The sequence below is a fragment of the Ochlerotatus camptorhynchus genome, unplaced genomic scaffold, assembly GCF_037179485.1.
Source record: "Ochlerotatus camptorhynchus isolate MF236.1 unplaced genomic scaffold, CSIRO-AGI_Acam_v1.1 ptg000367l, whole genome shotgun sequence".
Taxonomy (NCBI): Eukaryota; Metazoa; Arthropoda; class Insecta; order Diptera; family Culicidae; genus Ochlerotatus; species Ochlerotatus camptorhynchus.
The window spans coordinates 1,076,482-1,098,289 of NW_027040855.1; the positions used below are offsets into that span (position 1 = coordinate 1,076,482).

The window sequence follows — 21,808 nt, forward strand, 5'->3', positions numbered from 1 at the left end:
GACCACTTTTTGTAACGCGGTCGGTTTTGGTTTTTTTTTTAAATTGCACCCCCAATATGTTGCCGAAAGACGTAATCCTACGTCAAAAAACTATTTACTTCGGCAGCCTCGCATACTACGTGAACCACCGCGTTTTGAACCAAATGAAAAAATAAATACTCGCAAGTCTACTTTTTACTAGGAATCCTATCCATAGTGTTTGCAGCTATTTTCATCGACTTCAATCTACTGTAGCATCGAGAAAGTAGATACCAGCGAAGGGTACGAAATTAAATCCAACAAAAGTACACTGAACTAAAAAATCAGATGCACATCGTCCGTAATCTAAATGGAATTTTAGATGTTGCACCCCCTCGCAATTTTCACTATTACTGCAAATTTAGAAGATTTAACGCTTTTGGCACTTTAAAACTATGGACCAAACATTAGGGACGTAGTTTTGATGCTATACTTGATGCCTACTATATTTTTTTGATAAATTTGTTTTGGTATCGGTGAAACCATTCGCGTTGACGACGACTCTGCAACTGTTCACTCTTATTGAAAATCCCATAAGCAAATGTCGAAGAAAAATAGTGGATCGTTTCTTATCCTTTCACTGCACTGAAAAAATCCGTACACAGCAAAACAATAATTTTAATGTCACATAAACGTGGATGCGTTTCAATCGTGATGAAAATATGGTGTAGTATTACTTGCCAAAAAGGACAAAATTATCATTAGTGCATGAACTGACATTACGCTGCTTTTACTGCACTTGTTTATTTTTGTGGCTATAAAAATAACATGAGATTTTCGACGTGATTGAAGTGCATCCTCTTGGAGGTAGTATTAAAATTTATTTTTTTCCTGAGTAGGCAAAATGATGAATGTATCCGATTAAAAAACTTGTCAGGTAGCCCTATCGACGTCTCATCACTCACAGCTCGCCACGGGGTACTTTGTGTATTTGCACATCGATCGTCTCCTGACTAGTCTTTCCCATTGCAGAAACCGGAAGAAAACTGGAGAAGAAATACCAAAACTTTTCACCATATTTTTTTTCCTTAATTTGTTTTCCTTCGCTCTTGTTTTCCGTGCTGAGCACCAATGCTACCGACGTCAGGGAGGCAGCTCCCACACCTGAATCCAACCTATCGATCCATCAACTCATGAACCGGGGACCAACGGTTTTACTTCCCTTCCGAAGGAAGGTGTGATCAGAGATGTTTGCCTCAGAACATCCCGGTGGCACCGATTGGGATTAAACCCAGGCCTGCTGGGGTGAGAGATAATCACGCCCAGTGCTGCAAAATCTTGACAGTACACGGTGATATTGACAATTCTGCTTTGGTCACTCATTGGAGCCAGCAGTCATAGTCAAGGCAAACCATGTAAATTGTCAATGACAATGCTGTCAGTGACGAACATGTGCAGATTTATTTATTAGCTAAATATGTTACGAAATTAAATGACTTGAGCAAAACAATTTCATGGATCCATTTTAGTGAATAAAAGTATCTACGTCCAGAGCTACTTGGATAACAATAATGTGCCACAGAATGTACTAAATTACACTTTTGTTACTAGGTGAATCTTTGCCATTGACGAAAAAATTAATGAGATTTTGACGAAGGTTTTTTTGAGGATCAAGTCTGTCAGTGACTATGTGACGAACAATTTAGTCAATATCGCGCGAAAGTCTGTCAGTGACAACGACAAATCTCAGCACTGATGACGCCTACCAGTACACCACCGCGCACCGGCACCGCTAGTTTTCACTATAGATACCTAGATTCCATAGATAAGCGGAGGCGAAGTATAATGTAGCCAAACGAACTGTCAGTTAGTGCAGCCAAACGAGCATGACGTCATCATGGTGTTGTTTGAGGGAGAAGTATTGTAATATTATGAGCACAAAACGCTTTCAATACTCCACATTCCGATTTATTTCGCGGATAACGGAAGAAGGAAAGATAAAGTAAACCATTTCTCGATACATTGTTGCAATGATTTGCGTTGCACTTCATTTTGAACTTTAACGCACGAAACAAAACAAAACCGCACAACGAAGAGCTCTATGATGGCATGAACTTTTTTCACGGATGCCAGTAAGATCATTTATTTTTCATGGTTGCCAAAACAACTTTTTGTACCTCCGCTTATCTATGGAATCTATAGTATCTATAGTTTTCACCATCCTTCCCAACAAACGCAACAGCTCTTTCCCTAAACAGAAACTGAGAATCCGGCAACAACTCACCTCAATTTAGAACTTGTTTTCATCTCCCCGAAAATTTCTTGGAATTCATCTCTGGATCAGAATTATCTTGAAATCTTGGTCAGAACTCCCTCAGGATAATTGCCGGAATTGTGTAGTAATTCTCTTCAACTTTTCTCATGGATAAACAGTAGAATTAATTTAAAATTCTCCTAAAATTCAATCGGGTAAGCGTGATTGCCTCTCACCCCAGCAGGCCTGGGTTCAATCCCAGTCTACGCCGCCGGGATGTTCTGAGGCATAACATCTCTGATTACGTCTTTCTTCGGATTCAAATTACCAATCGATCTGATGCGACCTTCTCCGATTTGCATGAAACTTTGCAGTAAATTGTATACAATCTTGATGAAAAACAATGTGATCTTTAAAAGTAAATTTTTAGTTTAGTACTTATCCAGGATATTTCACTTGACTTGACGAAGCAGTCACATAGTAACTATGTGACTACTACTAGGTTTCAAAAAAGAAGGTCTAGGCTTATGTGTGAACCTTTTAAGTTTGTCGAACCTCTTAGCGGGATCGATTTATGAAGAGCTTTGAGCGTGTTGGTTTATTTCCTTTTAATTCCGTTATAATTGCTTATCTTTTGATAGATACGCATATTTTGTCTACTACTTGCTGACTTCTTTAGTGCCAAGTATCAGTGGTGTTGAGTACTTGGCACTGATGGAGTCTACAAGTAGTAGACGAAATACGCATATCTGTCAAAAGATAAGTAATTATAACGAAATAAAAAGGAAATAAACCAACAACACTCAAAGCTCTTCATTAAAAGGTGTCCACGATGAAATTGCCACACACAAAATTGATTCGCAAAATTCGAGTTTTCATCCGATTGCCATCAAATTTTCAGGGATTGAGAAATAACTATTAAACTTCATTTTACCATTTTACTCGTATTTTATTTACAGTCCATACGCAAATGCCCGCACCTTGGCCTTAACCCCGGCCATAAGATTCTGCACAACCTGTGAATCAACCGTTTTTTGCATGTAAACCCATACTTTCTTCAGTTCCTCGACTGTCTTCACTACCTTAGGTCGTTTAAGAAGGTGCTGCTTCATAATCGCCCAGTACTTCTCGATGGGGCGGAGCTCCGGAGTGTTGGGAGGGTTGAACATTTTCGGCACGAAATTGACCTTATTGTCCGCATACCACTTCAGCACGTCCTTGGAGTAGTGGCATGAGGCCAAATCCGGCCAGAAGATTGTTGGGACGTTGTGGGCCTTCAGGAGAGGAAGCAGCCGCTTCTGGAGGCACTCTTTTATGTACACCTGTCCGTTCATCGTGTCCTGGGTCACGAAAGGTGCACTCCGCTTCCCGCACGTGCAGATGGCTTGCCAAACCAGGAATTTCTTCGCAAATTTGGACATCTTCTGAGTGCGGACATGCTCCGGAACGCTGAACTTATCCTTGGCCGTGAAAAACAGGTTGCCGGGGATCTGTTTGAAGTCGGCCTTCACATATGTTTCGTCGTCCATGATGCAGCATTCAACTTTCGTCAGCATGTTGAGGTACAACTTCCTGGCACGGATTTTGGCGGACTTGTTCTGCTTCTCGTCGCGATTAGGGGCCTTTTGTACCTTGAACGTTCGAAGCCCAGCCTTAGTTTTGGCCTTCTGGACAAAACTTCGGCTTAGGTGCAGCTTCTTAGCCACATCCCTAACGGAGGCGTTCGGATTTCGGTTGAAGGCCCCAACTACGCGGTTGTGATTTTTGGTGTTGTACGGAATACTTCACTTCTGGGCTTCCGATCGGTGGTCAACCGTTCCTCGAACCGCTTAATCACTCGCGACACCGTGAAATTCGCGATTCCCAACGTTTTAGCGATGGAACGATGCGAGAGATCCTTGTTCTCGTGATGAATGCGCAAGATTTTATCACGCACGAGCTGTTCTTTCGACTCCATTTCCGCGAGTTTTGATCACAGGACTTTAAAACTTGCAGGATGTAAATAATGCACTATGAACTAAATCCACCCAAATTTTCATTAAATTCTACCCAACGGTTAAAAAGTTAGAGCAATTTCATAGTGTGGCAATTTCATCGTGGACACCCTTTATGCGTGAAGTTGAGTTTTGGGAGCGACTACTTGGGAGAAGTCAACTTAAAGTTAAATGAGCAAAAATGTCAAGTAATGATAAGATCACCTGTAGGAATATCACCCTCAGAATTAGTTATTGCTGGGCATGTTTACAAAGCAACATCTTCGTTATTTTACCTTGGAGTACCGATCACGGATCGACTTCACCGGAATTTAACCACCCGAAAGCGCTCAAGAGATGCAGTTATTGCCTCAAAAATCATACTAGATTTCCTAAAGCAGAGAATACCAACAATGAAAATGGGCACGATACTATTCGAGACGGTTATTGCACCAACTATGGTGTATGGTACTCAAGCCACAGTACTTACAAAGAGGTCAAGAAAGTCCCTCAGGAGGTATCAGAAGCAAATAGATGGGCAGATAAAGGCACTCTGCAAACCCGAGACAGGCACTAACTCCACTTGCGAACCAAAATCGGTCAGCTGAGATATTGGGGACGCATAGTTCGTAGACCTGATAATCACCTTTTAAAACTAGCTGCTGAGTACAGATTGCCTTATAAGAAGCGCGGCAGACCTGCATTCACCTGGTGGGATACCATAGCCCAGAACATGTGGAGATTTGAAAATATGTCTGTGGATGATTGGTATAGCATCGTAGAAAGTAGGGAGGAATTTGAAAAGACAATACAGGAGCTACATAAATTACCAGAATCAGCCTCAGACGAAGACTAGAAATCTAAATGGATCAATTTCGAGACATACTTGAGCCAGGAGGAGTAGTGGTTAAGGAACATACGTACTAAAGTGAGTCAGGAGAAATTTGGTGAAGAACTCTCATTGACGAATGGTTGTAATTTAAGTACAAGACACGCATTTTACAAAATGTAGATGCATGAAACGAGATTGATTATCTTTAGGGCGTGGAAAGCGAGGAAAGAAGGTTTCTGTCAATGTCATCGATAATACTCGGAAGTGGCTGCCAAGCACCGGATCTGTCACTGTCAATGTCAATGTGAATATATACCTACATTCATAAACTAATCCCCAGTCATCATCTTATTATTTTTCAGCAAGCTTGGTATTGCGGAAGCCACCTGGATGATTCATTTTCCTTGTAATTAGTTAAAATTAGTATTTAGTTGAAAGTAGCAATAATAATAAGTAAGTAAATTATGTTAGTACCTTGTAATTAGTTTACATTAGTACTTAGTTGAAAGTTTTTTTTTTAATTTTTTTTATTTATTGTTTTTAGTGCCGTAAGTAATTATGTTAGTACCGTATCGTGGTAATATGTTATCAGCACTATTCAGTTAGTGTATAATTTTGTTGGATTTTTCTTTTTTATTTTTTATTTTAAGATAATATTTAGTCATAACTTAACTACCATAACTCATTAGATTAACTACAATAGCTCATAAGCTATAAAACATAAATATTAATATGTAGGTATACGTGGTAGATATGTTGTATGTAGCAGGTAAGTTGTATAATAGTGAGGATATCCCGAACATAGCTATATTCTGACTTTGTAATTCTTAATTTTTGTCCATGCTCTCCCAGCATAAACCATTTTCATTCACGTTAGATGCTATATATAGATATATCCTTGTATCCGGATATCCTTGTGAAATTCTCTTAATCATTCTATTACAGCTAATCCTGATAACAATGGCATTTCAACGATGGAGAAACTTATTTCTACAAAGGCTTATGATTCTTAAGCTGTTGATAATCTCAGCTGATACTTAGAATATGTATTTTTTTGTCTTTCAGAACGCAGGAAGTCAGGATGGACAAGAGGCAATGCAGCACCTGTTGCATGAAAGTGGATTATCAATAGTATCTTGCCTAAATTTATTTTTTTTTCCAGATTTTTCTAGTTGAATTTATTTTTATTGAGCTAACTATCTGATTTATTGTTATTGTATTTTAAAATGTTTGAATGTGTTATTATTGACAATCTGAAAAGACGTGAAGGTTTTGTGCCTACGGGAGAAAAAATACACTCCCGCGGGCTTTTCCCCTCACCATTCAAAAAATAAAAAGAAACCCGTTAAACATATTCACAGTATCAGCATACTCATTCTCACAACACTGAAAAAACCATGGACGAATACTCATTCCAAACTATGATTTCACACATTATAAACAACATTTTACACATGAGAACATCTTATCGATCAGAATGGATAGTGCATAGGTTTAGGAACAACCGAATTTTTGGGCCAAAGGAGCAACAGGATCGAGTGTTAACGTATCGCAATTCCGGAATATGAAGACTGTTTTGAATAATATGTTTAGGTAATGGGCAGCAACAACGGTCAACGGATAAATGATTTACAGGTTTTATTTCTTAAATACTTGATATAACGATTGCCAGCAACGCCGGCTGGGCGTATCCTATGGCTTACCCTCCCTACTAACAAAATTCCACCCTTCCTGTGACACTTATGAGGGGTCGTAGAGTTCTCTGCATCTCTCTTAAGTAAGTTTCGGACTAACATTCCTCCCCCATCCCCACCAGATGCAAGGACGTGGCCAGGACAGCTCTGGTCTGTTGGAGGGAAACACATCCTTTATCTAAGAGGTAGTAATTAATCACAAATTACTATCTAACAGCAACGGATGAGGATGCGCCTCCTTCTTAACAACAGTTTAGAGCTCGTACCACCTACGACATTGTGCAACCTGGTTTATGCTATACTATGCTATGCTAGTTGAGTTTTGGGAGCGTTCGGAGAAATCTTCCATTTTTGTAAATAATACCTAAACTTTTCTGCAATCTGCTGCAAATAAAACGAAGACTTCTTCCTTTAACGGAAATGCCTGTGTCATCAGTGAACAAAGATTTGTGGCAACCCTGAGGCAAATCAGGGAGGTCCGAAGTGAAAATAGTATGCAATATAGGCCCAAGAATGCTACCCTGAGGAACTCCTGCTCTAACAGGTAGTCATTCAAATTTAGAATTTCGATAATTTACCTGCAGAGTTATGTCAGTTACATAATTTTGAACTAATTCAATAATATATAATGGAAAACTAAAATTTTTCAATTTAGCAATCAAATCTTCATGCCGAATGCTTTTTTATGTTTAGACTCGAGATGAGCATTAAATTGGTATCTCGTGTGATTTCTTATCTATTATTCGTTCCAAACTACCACCTACCGATCGTATCTCCCCACGGTAGTAGGTACTGAGCCACCATTCCTCCAGTGCCTCCGGGACCAATTTATTCAATTCAACGCTAGAGGCTCGACCTGTTCTCGCTTCCATTGTTGCCGGTGGTGAAATTAAATAAGAACCGGGCATACCTCTAAGCACCTTCATACCCACATCCCCAACGGATGCCACACGAGGGAGTGATCTTCCATGCTAGTGTAACGAAACTTCTTTCACGGCTTAGATGATCTAAAGAAAGAAGAAGAAGAAGAAGAAAAACACATCGTGAACCCTTACCTGACATGTTGAGGGACGTATCAAAACGAACCGAATTTATGCACACGTAATACGAGCATAAACAGAAGAACGAAGATGTCGACAGCGGCTGCGACGATGATAATGATGCTGATGATGATGAGCAGTAAATTGTAGCACCTGCTGCTGCTGATATGTGTGTCACGATATGTGGTTATGCGAAGAAATTAAAACAACATCAGAAAAATTTAGATCGAAAGCAAACGATTATGGGCGGTAGACATCATGGGCACGCACAAAAAAAAATCGAGACGATCAGATTCAGGAACCTGCTCGCTCTTCGGGAAAGTTACTGCCGGTTTTATATGCTGCTACTGATAGTGACAGACAGACGATGTTGCGTCAAATCGTTTGTCCCTTGTCTCGACACGAAGATTGACATGAGCGGGTGCGTAGACACACGTAGACACTGTGCATTGATAAGCAATGGATTCCTGGTTTGATTCGTTTTATTTTGATGAGAAAACAAGTTGCTAGTTCATGTTATTCATTATTCATGAACGAATTTATAACTGCTCACAATTTAGAAGCATCAATTGAACAATAATGCACCATGCTTTTAAATTTATCCACAGTTTACATAAATCACAAAATGTATCAAGGTTTATGAATCAATAAGCGAGCATAAGTAAACAAACACAAGTAATCTCCAATTGATCACGACACGATCCGCCCAGATAACCATCACGCACGTCCACCCTCTCCACCCAGCAGCACTTCTTCGACTCTAAATCGTTAAGTTTAGCATTAGTCATGTAGTTATGTATGTGCGATGCGCCAAAACGTTTTCACGCTCTGATGGGCAAACTGAATGGATAATTTGCGCTTCTTTGCGGTGTGCCGCCATGCCACCGGCCGAACACTGCTTTTAGTTGCCCCCTTCTGATGGGGAGTTAGTGCTGTGGATTGCTGAATTGTATGCATGGGCACCTACAAACGAACGAGCTGTGGCTGATGATGATGATGATGATGTTGATCAAAAGCATTTTACGATTCCGGACTCCTCCGCCACTGACGACCGCCCGCCACAAATTACCTGGTAGCGCCTGTGCTTCGAAACATTGAAACGGGCGGTGGTGTCGGGCTGATCTAGGCGGCTTGTAGGCCCGTGTGAATTTGTTTTACATTAACCACTTTGCTGAGCATAATTACTGAAGTAGTGGAATTTGTTACTGTAAGTTAAACATGAGCAGCATGTACGTTGAGTACATTTTGTTAGCACAGCAGTTCCATTTAAAAGGACGATTTTTTTTTAATTTTTGTTCGCCATTCTACTATTATGTTGAAATTTTGCACAGTTGTTTGTTTTGTCCAACATGCCATTTTACATATAGGGTGGGTGAGCCAGTAGTGGAGGTACTAAGCCATTTTATTAATTATACAAGAAATATACGATCTACACACAATTGTTATACGTCAATCTATAGTTTTCAACCTTCATTTTGATAGAAAAATATTACACTGTAATAAAATGGCATACAATTTATGAAAACTCATCCTCCATTAATAGGAACACTGTTCAAGTAGTTGTGGTAGTTGCTAACTTTGGTTCCTATAATAGTGGAATGCGTTTGTTTCTTATGGGTTCCACTATTATAGGAACATTACCGCAACTATATGTAGGTGCAAAGGAGTGTAAATCTTAAGTAAAATTAATGATTTTCCGTTATTTTTGGGCTAATTTATGTTTGAAATATGCCAATATGCTTTATTTTAGGACAGCTACCGATAAAAAATAATCTTATCCGGGTCCTCCTCACGATTCCGGCACAACCTCCGTACCGCAACTATAGGTACACCCCTATTACTGGAACACCTACCCTATGGTTCCCTAGTTTTGTACACGACTAACACTTGAATTGGCTTATGCAAAAATGATACGCATCAATAGAAATATATATATATATATATATATTGCGATCGATTTGTTTGATCGAGATGGTGTCTTGGGCGAAGTTGCGAACAAGTATTTTGCCTTCAAGAAAAAAAAAAAACCGTAAAAGTTATTTAATTTTTTTCAAAAAAAAATTGAATTTTCAAACAAAACAAAAGTAATTTTACTCAAATTGCATATTTTTTTAAAATTATTTTTATACATTCATATTGAAGTTAAGATAAAGTACCACCTACTGAGCAATTCATAAACAAAGTTATGGATTGTTGAAAAAAGTAGTATATTCCAAAATACTACCTAAGTTAGCGAATATCTTTGAAATAGTGTTAACATTAAAACAAATTAAATTATTAGTTAGAAATACCTCATTTTACACGTGACGGAATCCATCTTTGACAAAAAGGATGAGACGTAAATAAACATGTCATGTAAAATTAAGTGCTCCGAGGCTGAAAAGATCGTTATTCGACGAAAAGTACGTTGGATTGAGCTGAATTTTGCGTCTATTATGACTCAATTTTATGTCAAAATTGCCGCTCGTATATGTCAGTCTCAGCGCATCTAAATTTGTATGAATTTTTCTTAGTGTATTCTTGTTATTTTCGAGAAACAGTGCTTTCCCGATTTTGTCAGCCCCTGCTCAAATTTTAGGCTGACAAAAACGGGAAAAATTTCCCATTATTTTTTTGATCACAATTATTACAAAATAATGAAATCCTTAGAGAGCACGGGGTGCTATGGGACAATATGAGCATCAGCGTTTATTTACGTGTTTTGCAAAACATATTTAATGGAGTTTCACCCATAATCACTAGAAGAGCTGCAGAACAGTCATCTGCGAAATCGTTTATATCAATTAGCCTTATAATAGTACGAGAAAAAACGCTGTTGGGTGCGTTTTACCCAACCTGGTCCTACATAGTACTGTACCAGGGAGGCAACTTCAAAATCATCTCAGAACTTTGTTCTGAATCCTTTTAAGGGGCTACGCCTACCTGCAAACTTTCAAAAAATCGTTTTTTTTTATTGTCCTAATCGAAAGTATATAAAGTCAAGAATATTTCCTCAAAAGATCAAGTTGATCCGATGAAAATTGTGAAAGTTATGCGACGTACAAAAATATTCACTTATAGTGGACTAAACCCAACTTGAAACTTTAAACGCGATTATCTCGGAATCATATTTTCAAAACCGGTGCCAAAAATTTCTCGAAATGTATACATTCGATTCTTCCGATTCGTTTTGATTTCTGTTCAGTACTATTTTGTGCAGTCCACGATCGTTCGGATTTCGTCTATCATTTAATTTCGATTTTTTACAGCCGATCAAAGACAAATTTTAAGGATAAAAAATCGGCACTTCAACTTTGCAAGGCCGCCATTTTGTCAAAAAAATTAAAAAAAAACCGAATGATCAAGGACTAGTTTAACACTTGCTTAACGATTTGGCATGGTTTTTTTTTTTATTTCAGATGATTACATCACAAACCGCAGTTGGCACCGCAAAAAGCGTTTTTTAGAACATCGTCCACGGGGAGCAGCCGTGCGGGGCACCAGGACCCCGTTTTTACAGCATCGACTGATAAATGTACCATTTAATGTGTGTTCAATAAACGGCAGAAAACCGATTTTCAATATGTTGTGTCGTTTTCGAGAAAAAAAAAATTCCAAACTTTCGCTTTTTTTCGGTCTTGCAGGTAGGCGTAACCCCTTAAGTGCTTTTTTCCTGGTAGTGCAACAACTAGACCATATTGGCGCGGTCTAAAAACTTTCTTAAAAATTAGAAGTTTATTCGTCAGGCAAAGTTTGGATTTCCTGTTTATAAGAGGATACAAACATTTTATATATTTATAACATTTGGCTTGAATGCCCTTGATGCGATCTATAAAAGTTAATTTTTGGTCAAGTATTAATCCAAAATATTTCACTTGGTTTGACCAGGAAATTGGAACTCCGTTCAAAGTGACTATTTGACTACTACTAGGTTTCAAAAACTAAGCTTATGTAGAAATATTATAAGTTGAGTTTTGGAAGCGTTGGGAGAAATCTTCCATTTTTGTAAATAATACCTAAACTTTTCAGCAATCTGCTGCAAATAAAACGAAGACTTCTTCCTTTAGCGGAAATGCCTGTGTCATCGGTGAACAAAGATTTGTGGCAACCCTGAGGCAAATCAGGGAGGTCCGAAGTGAAAATAGTATGCAATATAGGCCCAAGAATGCTACCCTGAGGAACTCCAGCTCTAACAGGTAGTCGATCAGATTTGGAAGTTTAATAATTTATCTGCAGAGTTCTGTCATTTTAATAATTTTGAACTTATTTGATAATATAAAGTGGAAAATTAAAATTTTTCAATTTAGCAATCAAACTTTCATGCCAAACACTGTCGAATGTTTTTTCTATGTCTAGAATAGCAACTCCAGTTGAGTGGCCTTCAGATTTGTTTGAACGAATTAAATTGGTAACTCTTAAGAGTTGATGTGTTGTTGAATGCCCATGGCAAAATCTAAACTTCCAAACTTCGATGTGAAGCATCATTCTATTTAAAATTATCTTTTCAAAAAATTTACTTAATGAAGAAAGCAAACTTATTGGAAGGTAGCCAGAAGCTTCAGCTAGATTTTTATCCGGCTTCAAAATTAGAACAACTTTTGCATTTTTTCATTTATTAGGAAAGTATGTCAAATGGAAACAACTGTTAAATAATTTTACAAAGAAAGACAAAGTACTCTCTGGGAGTTTTTTTGATCAGGATATAGAAAATTCCATCATCACCAGGAGCTTTCATATTATGAAACTTTTTAGTTATGAACCTTACTTCGTCCAAATCAGTCCCCCAGGAATCATCAAAAATATTTTCCCGAGAGAAAATATTCAGATAATCCCGAGCAACCTAATTCCCAATAGGACTAGTAAGACCCAAGCAACTCTCGAATTGCTTAGCAAGTTTCTGAGCTTTTTTTTCCAAATTTGTGATCAAAATTTAACCACCTTCTTTAAGCGCTGTAATAGGCTTTTAGTTTTTTTTTAATTTTTGGGAAAAAGGATTTGGAACTCGGCTCTAATTTAGAAACATTATTCTCAAAAGTTTTGTTCCTCAGGGCGCGTTTCAATTGGTTTTTGCAAATCCCGCCAGATAACCAGATAGTGTGTTCTTTGATATTGTCTCCTATGGACATTTTTAAGACGGATCAAGAGCTGAAGATCGTCGTCTATTATAATTGAATCGAATTTAACCTCGCATTTTGGTACTGAGGCAGTAGACTGATGCAAAATTTGACTTTTTCGCTCCACAGTGCTTAAATGGTTTCAAATCGGGTCCTGATTAGCCTCCCAAAGTTACAACTCATTTGGTTAGAAACAAACTTCGCACAAGCCATTTGTGTGTCCTAGCAAGAAGTACGGTCGACTTGTTTCGCGCTCCGTTAATTTAGAAGTTTTCTCGCTATTATCTGACGTAAATAATCAGTTTTTCTCGCTTAGTTATTCCTGGCATAATTCCGGATAAATTTATCAAAAAGTGAGTTTTTTTCTGAGAAGAAAGTGTGTTTTCGGGATCATCGAAAATTGTTTTTGCGATTGGCAATTCGCCAATCATTTTGCGCACCATCGGTGCGTGGTCACGCATACCTGTGCACACGGATCATCGTCATCGAGTGTCAGCATCTGTCTCCACATTCAAACCGCTCATCCATCATCGTGTGTTCAGCTGAGTGCCGAGCTTCATACAAGCACACACCAACGAAGACCGCCCGCACACGCGGATCGAAGATCATCAAAGCTGCGCGTCGCTCCGCTGCAGAGCTGCCAGGTGGTTTTATAAAAAATCTGTATCCACTCTATTAAAAAATCTGTATTTTCTGTATTGACGATTTTTTTCTTAATTAATCATGTTTTGTTGTTTTACAAATACAGTGCATACAAAATAACCATAAAAAGTGCTTAACCACCTATTCGGGCTATCGTACTAACCATACGGGATATAATTGCGCCATTTGTGATATCGTCCGTACTTATTTATAAGAGTGATATGAAGCCGTTTGAAAATGTATGGAGATTTTAGTTTCTATTCATTATCTTCCTGATAAGCAGTTTTAAATGCAAAAAAGTGCACGAGTTCATTACTATTTGATATTTTTAATATAGATGAATACAATTAATTACATCATTTGTGTGGTAGTTACACCGAAAATTCGAGAGATGTCGCCCCGCCAGTGCTGGTAAAATCATTTTTGCAGTATGGAGAATATCAGAAAATCCGCAATTTCTTACGAAATACATTTTCAATGTAAGTAAAATGTTTACGAGTACTTGTGTTTGTACCATTTTAATGTGCTCGGGCACTTTTCTTGTATTTAACATACATGCTTATATTGGAAATATTCAATTAATACTGTAAATCCCCATACAATCTAAAATCGTTTACTACCAGCTCCATATGCATCCGAAAGCGGTTGGTCCTCTGGTTGTGAATGCTGTCAAAAACACCATAACATTCATTTTATAAAAATCTGTATAAATCTGTATTGTAATTTAAAAATCTGTGATAAATCTGTATTCTGTATCGGGTCTGTATTAAGATTAAAAAATCTGTATAATACAGATAAATCTGTATAAATGGCAGCGCTGCTCCGCTGCTGCTGTGTAAACGCTCGGTGGTAGTAGTATAGGATTATCAGATAAGTTTTTGTTCTTGTTTCTTTCTTTCTCCCATCAGTTAAATTTTAAGTTTGTGTTTCTGTGTTTGTATTTTTTTTTCTCGTGTATTGTGTCCGAGTAATTTTGATTATCGTTGCAGTGGTAGAGCGTTTTTCGCTCCCACTAGTACGGCAAAATGGACATTTTGTCGGAAGACGAAATGGACGTTTTGTCGGAAGATGACACCACTTTGCCACGCGATAGCAAGAAGGGTCGAAAACGTCTGTCATCCCAGAAATCAGATGATGTCATCCCTGGTTCGTCATCTCAGTCTGGTAATGGGCAGGGACAGATAAGCCCCCGATCGCGAGCCTACCCAGAAGACTCGACTGGCCCATGGGTTGTTTACTTTCAGCCCAAAAAGAAACCTTTGAATGTAATGCAAATTACTAATGATCTGACGAAGCGGTTCTCGGCCGTGACCGAAATCTCGAAGGTGAGGTACAATAAACTTCGCGTTGTCGTCTCTAACCTGAAACAAGCTAACGAGATTGCTGCCTCCCAGCTCTTTACACTCGAGTATAGAGTGTACATCCCAGCTCGTAATGTGGAGATCGAAGGTGTGGTCACCGAAGCGAGTCTGACCCCCGAGATCTTGGCGAAGCAAGCGGTTGGCCGTTTCAAGAACCCCTTGCTTCCCACGGTTGAGATACTGGAAGTCCAGAAGTTGAACGCAGTATCTTTCAGCGAGGGTAAAAAGAGCTTTACCCCCACAGACTCGTTTCGGGTGACCTTTTCTGGTTCAGCCCTTCCTCACTACATCGAGTTGGGAAAACTTCGGCTACCTGTGCGTTTGTTTGTTCCTCGGGTCATGAACTGCCAAAACTGCAAACAGTTGGGACATACGGCCTCTCACTGTGGCAGCAAGGCACGCTGTTCCAAATGCGGGGAGAAGCACGAGGATGGCGCCTGCACAGTCACTGCACCAAAATGCGTGTACTGTAAGGGAACTCCTCATGGTCTCTCATCGTGCCCGGCGTACAAACAACGCGGGAAGAAACTAGAACGCTCTCTTAAGGAGCGTTCCAGGCAGTCTTTTGCAGCAATGCTAAAAACAGCCACACCATCAACCAACGACAAAAATCCCTTTGCTGTTTTGTCTGATGACGAGTCTGACTCTGACTTGGCTGAGGAGGGAGTTTCTTTCAGTTTTCCGGAAGGTTCTGCACGGAAAGGAAAACGCATCCGTTCGCGGAAAGTTACAGATAAGGAACCCCAAATCAGCTTGCCCAAATCAAGGAGTGATGGAAAAAAGGAAGTTTCAACTCCTCCTGGTTTCCGCAGAACTGATTATAACCAGAATTTTCCATCTCTCCCGGGGACATCAAAAACCCCTGATGGCCCATTTTTAAGAACAGAAGCACCTTCTTCATCCGGGTTGTTCTCATTTGATAAAATTGTGGACGATATTCTCAAGTACCTCAATATTTCTGATCCTCTCAAAAGCATTGTTCTGGCAATGCTTCCTTCTGTGAAGACCCTCTTGAAGCAATTGACATTGAAGTGGCCCCTCATTGCAGCAATCATTTCCTTCGATGGATAATTTTCCAAACGAGGTCGGGGATTTGATCACTGTTCTACAGTGGAATTGTCGAAGTCTCATTCCTAAATAAGATTCTTTTAAGTTTTTAATTCACAATAATGATTGTGATGCATTTGCTGTTTGTGAAACTTGGCTCTCTTCAGATATCGATCTTCCTTTTTATGATTTTAACATTATTCGACTGGATCGTGAGGATTCGCGTCGAGGAGGGGTACTTTTGGGGATCAAAAAGTGCCATTCCTTCTATAGAGTGAATCTTCCACAATTTCCAGGTATTGAAGTTGTTGCATGTCAGGCTATTATTAAAGGTAAGAGCCTTTGTATTGCTTCTGTTTATATTCCTCCTAGAGCCGTTGTTAATCGCAAACAACTTTCAGATATCTGTTCGGTACTTCCTGCTCCACGGTTGATTATGGGAGATTTTAATTCCCACGGTACAGGCTGGGGGGAACTGTATGATGACAACCGTTCTACTTTGATATATGACCTCTGCGACAACTTTAATATGACAATTCTTAACAATGGAGAAGTAACACGTTTGGCTGGCCCATCCTCGAATGGAAGTAGATTAGACCTCACACTTTGCTCTAACTCATTATCGTTGGATTGCACGTGGAATGTGATCCAAGATCCCCACGGTAGTGATCACTTGCCGATCAAAGTTTCAGTTGCCAGTGGGTTCAATCCGTCGGAACCCGTTAACGTCGCGTACGATCTTACCCGTAATATCGATTGGACAAAGTTCAAGAATGTGATAGAAGATGCCCTAACGTCGGTAGAAGGGCTTCCACCGTTGGAGGAATATAACTTCCTCTCCAATCTGATCTTGGACAGCGCGCTTCAAGCTCAAACTCGGCCGGTTCCAGGAACGTCTTTCCGTAGGAAACCTCCTTCCCCTTGGTGGGACCAGCAATGCACTGAGGTTTATCGTAAAAAGTCCGACGCGTTTAAGCTTTTCCGGAAACGTGGAACACCCGTACATTTCGAAGCGTACTCGGCTCTTGAACGCGAACTCAAGAGCCTCATCAAAGCCAAGAAACGCGGATACTGGCGGCAATTCGTGGACGGATTATCGCGCGAAACGTCGATGAATACGCTTTGGAATGCGGCGCGAAGGATGCGTAACCGGTCTTCAAACAACGAGAGCGAGGAGTACTCCGATAGTTGGATTCTCAAGTTCGCGCGAAAAGTATGTCCTGATTCTGTGCCGGCACAGATGATTCCTCGCGAAACGACGAATTCGGTAGACGAGATCAGCCAGCCTTTTTCAATGCTGGAGCTCTCACTCGCGCTCCTTTCGTGTGGCAATTCGGCTCCGGGGGCTGATAGAATCAAGTTCAACTTGTTGAAGAACCTCCCAGACGTCGCTAAGAGGCGCATGTTGAACTTGTTTGGTCAGTTCCTGGAGCTTAATATTGTTCCGGATGATTGGAGGCGGGTGAGAGTTATAGCCATTAAAAAGCCTGGAAAACCCGCGTCAGATCACAATTCGTATCGTCCCATTGCGATGTTATCGTGCATTCGAAAATTGTTGGAGAAAATGATCCTTTTTCGCCTGGACAAATGGGTTGAGTTGAACCACCTACTCTCAGATACTCAATTTGGTTTCCGTAGGGGCAAGGGAACGAACGACTGTCTCGCGTTGCTTTCCACTGAAATTCAGTTGGCTTTTGCTAATAAAGAGCAAATGGCTTCTGTCTTCTTGGATATTAAGGGGGCTTTTGATTCAGTATCGGTTGAAGTCCTTTCAGACAAACTCCACGCTTGTGGCCTTTCTCCTTTAATTAATAACTTTTTGTACAATTTGCTGTCAGAGAAACATATGAGCTTTTCTCATGGAAACTCTACAGCTTCACGATTTAGCTACATGGGTCTCCCCCAGGGCTCATGTTTAAGCCCCCTTCTGTATAATTTCTACGTCAGAGAAATTGACAATTGTCTAAGGGACAACTGCACGTTGAGACAACTTGCAGATGACGGAGTAGTGTCTATGACAGGACCCAGAGAGGCCGACCTGCAAGGACCCTTACAGGATACCTTAGACAATTTGTCTACTTGGGCTATCCAGCTAGGTATCGAATTCTCCACGGAGAAAACTGAGTTGGTCGTTTTTTCTAGGAAGCATAGCCCAGCACAACCAAAGCTTCAACTTTTGGGTAAACCGATCACTCATTCTATGTCCTTCAAATATCTTGGGGTCTGGTTCGATTCAAAATGCACCTGGAGATCCCACATTGAGTATCTGAGACGAAAATGCCAACAAAGGATCAATTTTCTCCGAACAATTACCGGAACGTGGTGGGGAGCTCATCCGCAAGATCTTCTAACGTTGTACCGGACAACGATTTTATCGGTTTTAGAATACGGTAGTTTTTGTTTCCAGTCGGCGGCTAAAACTCACATCATCAAACTGGAACGTATCCAGTATCGTTGTCTTCGTATCGCGTTAGGATGCATGCACTCGACTCATACGATGAGTCTAGAAGTGTTGGCGGGCATGTTGCCACTATCGGATCGGTTCTCGGAATTGTCGCTCAGGCTCCTCACCCGTTGTGAAATTATGAACCCACTGGTAATCGAAAACTTTGAAAAGCTTCTTGAGCTGAACCCTCAAACTCGTTTTATGTCATTGTACTACGTGTACATAACACAGGATGTCAGCCCTTCACAGCATAATCCTCATCGTGTATGCTTCTCCGACTTCGGCAATTCAGTTAGTTTTGATTTATCTATGACGCAAGAGATTCGCGGAATCCCAGAGCATCATCGTTCCATGATTGCTCCGTCAATTTTCGCTGCAAAGTTTGGCCAAGTTGATTCCGCAAGATCGTTCTTCACAGATGGATCACTAATAGAGTCGTCCGCTGGTTTTGGTATTTTTAACGAATTTCATAGCGCCTCTCGAATGCTTCAAGCTCCTTGTTCCGTATATGTTGCTGAGCTGGCGACAATACATTATACGCTAGAAACGATCGCCTCACTTGCACCAGATCATTATTTTATTTTTACGGATAGTCTCAGTTCTATCGAGGCTATTCGCTCCATGAGGCCGGTAAAGCACTCCTCGTATTTTCTCATGAAAATACGAGAGATTCTAAGTGCTTTATCTTTAAGATCTTTTGTCATCACCTTTGCATGGGTCCCATCTCATTGCTCGATTCCGGGCAATGAGAAGGCGGACTCGCTTGCAAAGGTGGGCGCTATGGAAGGCGATATTTACGATCGACAAATCGCCTACGACGAATTTTTCTACATTTATCGTCAACAGTCACTCGCCAGCTGGCAAAATAAATGGAGTGAAGGGAGTTTGGGACGATGGTTATATTCAATCATCCCTAAGGTGTCGAAGTGTCCTTGGTTCAAGGGGTTGGATGTGGGTCGAGACTTCATTCGTATGATGTCTCGCCTCATGTCCAATCACTACTCGTTAAACGCTCACTTGTTCCGTGTTGGGCTGGGAGACAGCAATCTCTGTGAATGTGGACAAGGTTACCAGGACGCAGATCACATTATTTGGTCATGTGCTGAGCACCGTGGAGTCAGATCCGAGTTGTACGATTCCCTTCGGGCTCGAGGTAGACAACCTAATGTTCCAGTTCGGGATATTTTGGCTAGACGCGATCTGGAGTTTATGCAACTCATATATGTTTTCTTGAAGAATATTAACCATAGATTGTAAGTTTGATTAACCTTGTGTTTAGTTTGTGTTTTGTATGTGTGTGTGTTTTTTTTTGTAGATTTGTTTCTGTAATAATTGTATAATTACAGAGTTGATATAACGTCGATAGGATTAAGTATATGTTTTAGAAATAGTGAAATTTTTTAATCATAAATCATATTCCAAATCTCCTTTTCCCTCTCCCGATCCAAACAATTGTCATCCACTAACCTCGAGAAGACCGCGAGCAATCGGTTCCAATCCTTTAATTTTAGATTTAAGACATTTATAATGTATAAACAAAATGATAACTTGGCTCTGTAAAGTTTATTCGATTGAGCCTGTACAAATAAAGTAATTAACAAAAAAAAAAAACAAGCCATTTGAAGTTTACATGTAAATTACTATAGGAAATCTCAACTTTTTGTTCATTGCCTTCTAGTCTTTTTCCATATTGAGCTGCGAAACAGTTCGACTGCCATTCTTATAGAAAATTTTCTCAGCTTCAACTTTACTGAAGATCGTTTCTATGTAAAACGAGACAGGAAAAAGTTATTAATTATTTAAGAGATTGGTAAACTTTTGACATGATCAAGCAGCTGCTCTGTAGGCAACACTGTATTTTGCAGTGTGACATAGTAGCCATGATTTTTGTGTCCTATTCAACGCCCCAGAAAAACCAATGTTGCGTGCTGAGCAGTTGATTGAGCATGATCATAAGACATCAGCTCATTGAACCATTGATAACTTTCGATCCTTGCATTTAATCAAAAAGTGACCTTGAGCAAAGTTGTAGCTGGTAAAATTTCCTACCAGTACAATTGGAAGCTTTTGAAGCAAATTGATATGGTGAATTATAAGATAGACATGAACAAAAACCTTGGTTTTACCATAGTAATTCCCATACAAACTTCAAACGGTTTGTGCCATCTCAGTTTCTCACCAAATGGGTTCAAATTTTGAGAGGTTAGTCAGGATCCGATTTGGAATCGTTTAAGTATTGTGGAGCGAAAATTTCAAATTTTGCATCACTCTACTGAGGCAGCTCTTGCTTCAACTATAGAAGTAGTCAGAGATTCAAGAGCATAATTAATTTCATCTTTGGTTTGCAAAAGAATGTTTGGATCAAATCTATATTCCATAAATGTTCGATATTGCTCCCAATCAGAGCTGTTGAGATTACAAATTATTCCTTGGGATATTTCAAAAGTTACTGGAAGGTGATCAGAACCGAAGTCAGCATTGGTAACCAATTGGCTACAAAGTCGACATGAATCAGTTAAGACCAAATCAATAGTTGAGGGATTTCTTGCTGAAGAAAAGCATGTTGGGCTGTTTGGATATTGAATATAACCTGCAGAACAAGCATCAAATAGTATATTACCATTAGAATTGCTTTGAGCATTATTTCATGAGCGGTGTTCTGCATTAAAATCACCAATAATGAAGAATTTAGACCTATGACGAGTAAGTTTCTGAAGGTCAGAGAAAATTCTTTTGCTGGCCTACGCATTGGAATGGCAAAAAGGCAAATAAAAGTAAGTTGTCCAGATTTTGTTCCTACAGAAACTCACAAAGTTTCAAAAACATTGGTTTCTAACGAAGAAAGAATTTGATGTTTTATTCGTGATGGCAATGATGGTAACGCCACTACAGGTCATTTTGATAAATGAAATAATTTGCGTCCATTTTAACCTTATGGTCAGGTGTAAGGAACGTTTCAGTTATAACGGCATTATCCACGTTATGAACTCTCAAAAAGTTAAATAACTCGTCTCCATTATCTTTAAGAGATCGAGCATTCCAATTTAAAATGTTCAGTGATTTTAAATGCATTACTGAATTTCAAAATCATGACAATATTGTTCACAAATTTTATTCCAGTTTGAATAGCATCAAACATGGAGTTAGTTTTTAGCATATCAAAAATCATGTCAATTAATGATTTTTGTAAAAAAAAATCCATTTTAAGAGCAGTATTGCTTCCTAAGTCAAAATTTTCAAAATTCCCGTTAGCATTACGTTGGCTTGTATTTTGATTGCTACCTTGATTGCTACAAATATCACCCCTGCTTCAAATTCTTCATCTACAGTTTTGTTCGATTATATAGCAGTGCATGCCGATTTTCAAACAAAATGGTCAACTTTGACATGACTTTGTTAACTTATGATCAATTGAGCTGAAACGTCCCCAAAGAACTACAAATATGTTCAATTTTACAATTACAACAT

General features: G+C 39.5%; 2 protein-coding genes across 2 annotated transcripts in view; one reads left to right on the forward strand and one right to left on the reverse strand.

Moving 5' to 3' along the window:
* LOC135709888 (leucine-rich repeat-containing protein 58-like) overlaps nucleotides 1–21,808 on the forward strand; it is a 302,215-nt gene that overhangs the window by 156,270 nt on the left and 124,137 nt on the right. The window lies entirely within an intron of this gene.
* Nucleotides 3,148–21,808, reverse strand: part of LOC135709893 (uncharacterized) — a 119,478-nt gene continuing 100,817 nt past the window's right edge. Inside the window, exon 2 of the mRNA XM_065232343.1 lies at nucleotides 3,148–3,879. Within this exon, the coding sequence (XP_065088415.1) occupies nucleotides 3,166–3,768 (603 nt within the window). The 5' untranslated portion in view covers nucleotides 3,769–3,879 and the 3' untranslated portion in view covers nucleotides 3,148–3,165. The remainder of the gene's footprint in view (nucleotides 3,880–21,808) is intronic.